Genomic DNA, 3,911 nt, shown 5'->3' on the forward strand with positions numbered 1-3,911 from the left:
TCTTATCTGTGGAAAAGTATCCTTTGGGGACATGAGTTGTTTGTAGAAGGGGAGCGTTGGCTTGTTGGTGATGGGAGATCCATCAATCTGAACTCTAATGTGTGGATTCCCAAAAAAGACGCTTCTCGCTCTCATTCCTTCTTTGGGCACAATCTTTACAATTCGGTTCAGGACCTTATTATGAATGGTGGTATTTGGAATAAGAACCTTATTTGTAATCTCTTTGATGAAGGGGAGGCTCGTGAGATTCTCTCAATTTCGTTGCCTTTGCTACCGCGCCAGGACCATTTTATTTGGCATTATAATTTGTCTGGTGAATATACTGTCAAAAGTGGGTACTGGCATGCTATTCGTTGCTTGGGTCGTGGGCAGGTTTCGGGGTCCGAAGACCAATCATCTTGGTGGAAAGACTTATGGGCCTTGACGCTTCCTCCGAAAGTGAAACATTTTGTTTGGAGGGCGAGTTTGCATTGGATCCCTACCATGACCAATCTGAATAAACATGGCGTCCCTACCTCTCCTTGCTGCCCGGTTTGTAATGAAGGCCCCGAAACTACGTTCCATGCACTATGGGGCTGTCGCAATCTGAAAAATCTATCACTGGAAACTTTCCTTTTGATGTAACTTTGGACTTTCCTCCAGATGGAGACTTCTATGTTTTCCTTCGTCATTGTGTTTTGTTGTTGAATAAACGTGACATGGAGAAGTTCCTAGTCTTACTTTGGAGGATTTGGTATCGAAGAAATAAGATTATCCATGACAATCGGGTTCTCAATGATGAAGGCATCCTGGGTTGGTCCCTTGATTTTTACCAGCGGTACTTTGAAGCTAATGGGCTGCCTGTGCATGTCGTTAAGTTGGGCAGGGGGCCAAATTCGATCCCGGTGACTATTCCTTGGCGGTCTCCAGCGATGGGCAAAGTCAAACTTAACTGCGATGCCAGCCTTGACGTGGTGGGTATGAAAATCGGGTGTGGTGCTGTTGTCCATGACTCTAGTGATTTTTCCCTTGCGTCTACTGCTGTTCCTTTCTCTTCCTCGATGGCTGCCCCTGTTGCTGAAGCAATGGCAATCCTACAGGGGCTACTTCTTTGTTATCGGCTGGGTTACCATCATGTGGAGGTTGAAACGGACTGCAAGCGAGTTTGTCAAGCTCTCTCAAGTAAAACACCTTTGGTTGCAGAGTTTGGTACTGTTATTTTGGATTGTCTTTCTCTTTGTAATAGCATCGATGTTATTAGCTTTTCTGGAGTGCCAATTAATTAGCTCATAGTTTGGCAAAACTTGCTCTAACTTTAGATGATGCTATGATTTGGTGGCCTGGAGTTCCGTATTGTACTTGAGCTGGTGCTCTTCCTTCTTGGCAGTTGCCTTGATAATAAGAAATCATTTCTTTCAAAAAAAAAAACATTAAAGTAATTATTATGAGTATGCGTATTAACTATTAAAAATGTCATATATATATATATATTAATATATGTGTCATATTTATTGAATTGGAGCATTTATTGAAGTATACTAATAAAACAGAGACACTGGTCAGGTGAAGTATCAAAAAACAAACTTCCAACCTAATTTTTTTAAATCCAATATTGTGGTAGATGACTAATTTGAATAGTATGCGTTTGTTTTTAAGAAGGTAAGGATCTACTGCTACTTACTAATTTTACCAGATTCACTTAAAAAATCAGGAGTAAATTATATTAAATGTGATAATTTGACTGTTATATTTATCTTACCTAATTGTAAAACTATAAAATAAAATGCAGTACTCTTTTAAATTAAAAACGCCATAAAAAAGAGAAAAAATGAAATTACATATTTTTGTAAATCAACCTAAAAAAAGTCATATATGTATGTGTGGAAAATTACTTATTCTCAATGGTTATTATCCATGAATGATTACCATAAATTACTAAATAAGTTTTTGATGATGAATTATTATAATAATGATAAAAATAAAGTATAAAAATTAATAATTTTAAATTTTTTAGATTAATTAGGCAATAAACATTAATTGAAAAAATAATGGCCGCATTAATTATTTCTATTAATTCCAAAATAATTTGAATCAAGATTGAAAAAAAAATAGAGATTAAATATTAAATACGATTTTAAACTTTTTTTTTAATTAATAAATATGTGAATGTTATGTCATTAAGTAATCTTTTCAAAAATTTAAAAAAATTAATATTTATTTTTAGAAATATTAGCTTAAAACAAATAGTTAACATTAACATTAAAATAATCATTTAGCAAGTAATATATATATATATATATATATATGAGGAGGCATATTTATTGAATTGGAGCATTTATTAAAGTATACTTATAAAACAAAGACACTGGTCAAGTGAAGTATCAAAAACCAAACTTCCAACCTAATTTTGTAAAATCCAATATTGTGGTAGATGACTAATCTGAATAGTATGTGTTTGTTTTTAAGAAGGTAAAAGGATCTACTGCTACTTACTAATTTTACCAGATTCACTTAAAATATCAGGAGTAGCTTTAATAACTATTATTACATCCTATCGGTAAAAATATATTAAATGTGATATATTTTGACTGTTATATTTTTTATCTTACCTAATTGCAAAACTATAAAATAAAATGCAGTACTCTTCTAAAAGGGTCATAAATTATATTATTTTGTGGCTCGTTATTGTTACATTTTGTACCATTTTTATTTTATTCTTTGTAGTAAATATTGTGGACCATTTTATTTGACCTTTTATAATCATTTTTAGTTTATATTACTTCTGTAACAATTTGATTCAAGAAATCAGCATATTTGAGCTTAGTGGAAATAATTTCAAAGAACAAAAATAAAAGAGAGACTAAAGCGCCCACCGTGGGGCTCGAACCCACGACCACAAGGTTAAGAGCCTTGCGCTCTACCAACTGAGCTAGACGGGCTTCTAGCCCAAGGTTTAGATTAATAGTTATTGGACAAAACAAAAAGGCCCAACAAACATCTTATTTTTCCTCACCTTGAAAAAGTGAAAGAAATGCCTCATTTTGTATTTTTAAATTTAATAAATTTTTTTAGATATAAGGAAGTTTTAATATGCATAAATAGTTTTTTTTTTTTTTTGCCATTTTTACTAGAATATGATTTGTCTTGATTCTTTGTTGGAAATATAACTTTTTTGTTATCTCTTTATTTTGATTTCTTATATTTGTTACATATTTTTCATCTCAATATGATATATGTGAAAATTACACTTTGTTTTCTAAACACGAAATTGTTACTCAAATTTGGTATACTTATTTCATATAAGAGTTTATACTATTTTAGAACCTATATTTTGTCTCATTAACTGTTTGGACCCTGTGTTTTAATAAATTATTTTTTGAACCATATATTTTGTAAAATTGTTCAAATAAACCACTAAACTCAATTTTGATTAACAAAAAATTTAATATAACAACATAATTGTTAAGCAGAATAATTGTATTTTTATTCTGAGTTGTTAGTTTGGTAAATTATTTGTGATTTTTGTTTAAAAAAAAATTGATCAAAATCGGATTTAGGAGTCTATTTGGACAATTTTATAAAACACAAGATCCAAAAAGTAATTGATTAAAACACATGGTCCAAACAAGTAATATGATAAACCACAAAGTCCAAAATGATATAATTCCTTCAAATAATTATACAACATTTTATCTAAATGATATATATGAAATTTTTAAATAATTTTTTCGACATAATATTTATTCTTTGATATACATTGTAAAGAAAAATAATAAAATATGCATTTGTCTAAAAATATAGATATGTACAAAATAATGTATCAATTTAATTTACAAAAATAACGGGACAATTTTTATTTACAAAAATATATAATATAAACTTATTATACTTGGCATCCACATTAACACACATACTCTATTTCCTTGTCTCTT

At 30.6% G+C, this 3,911-nt stretch overlaps 1 protein-coding gene and 1 non-coding gene across 2 annotated transcripts; one reads left to right on the plus strand and one right to left on the minus strand.

Annotated features, from left to right (window-relative positions):
- Window positions 1–569: 569 nt before the first annotated feature.
- LOC133780011 (uncharacterized) lies at window positions 570–1,265 on the plus strand. Its single transcript, XM_062219898.1, has one exon. The coding sequence runs from the start codon at window positions 570–572 to the stop codon at window positions 1,263–1,265; it is 696 nt and encodes a 231-aa protein (XP_062075882.1).
- A 1,580-nt stretch (window positions 1,266–2,845) lies between these two features.
- TRNAK-CUU (transfer RNA lysine (anticodon CUU)) lies at window positions 2,846–2,918 on the minus strand. The gene has a single exon. It is a non-coding gene; the product is annotated as a tRNA-Lys (tRNA).
- Between the last annotated feature and the right edge of the window lie 993 nt (window positions 2,919–3,911).

This window comes from Humulus lupulus, chromosome 5, assembly GCF_963169125.1.
Source record: "Humulus lupulus chromosome 5, drHumLupu1.1, whole genome shotgun sequence".
In the NCBI taxonomy this organism is placed as follows: domain Eukaryota; kingdom Viridiplantae; phylum Streptophyta; class Magnoliopsida; order Rosales; family Cannabaceae; genus Humulus; species Humulus lupulus.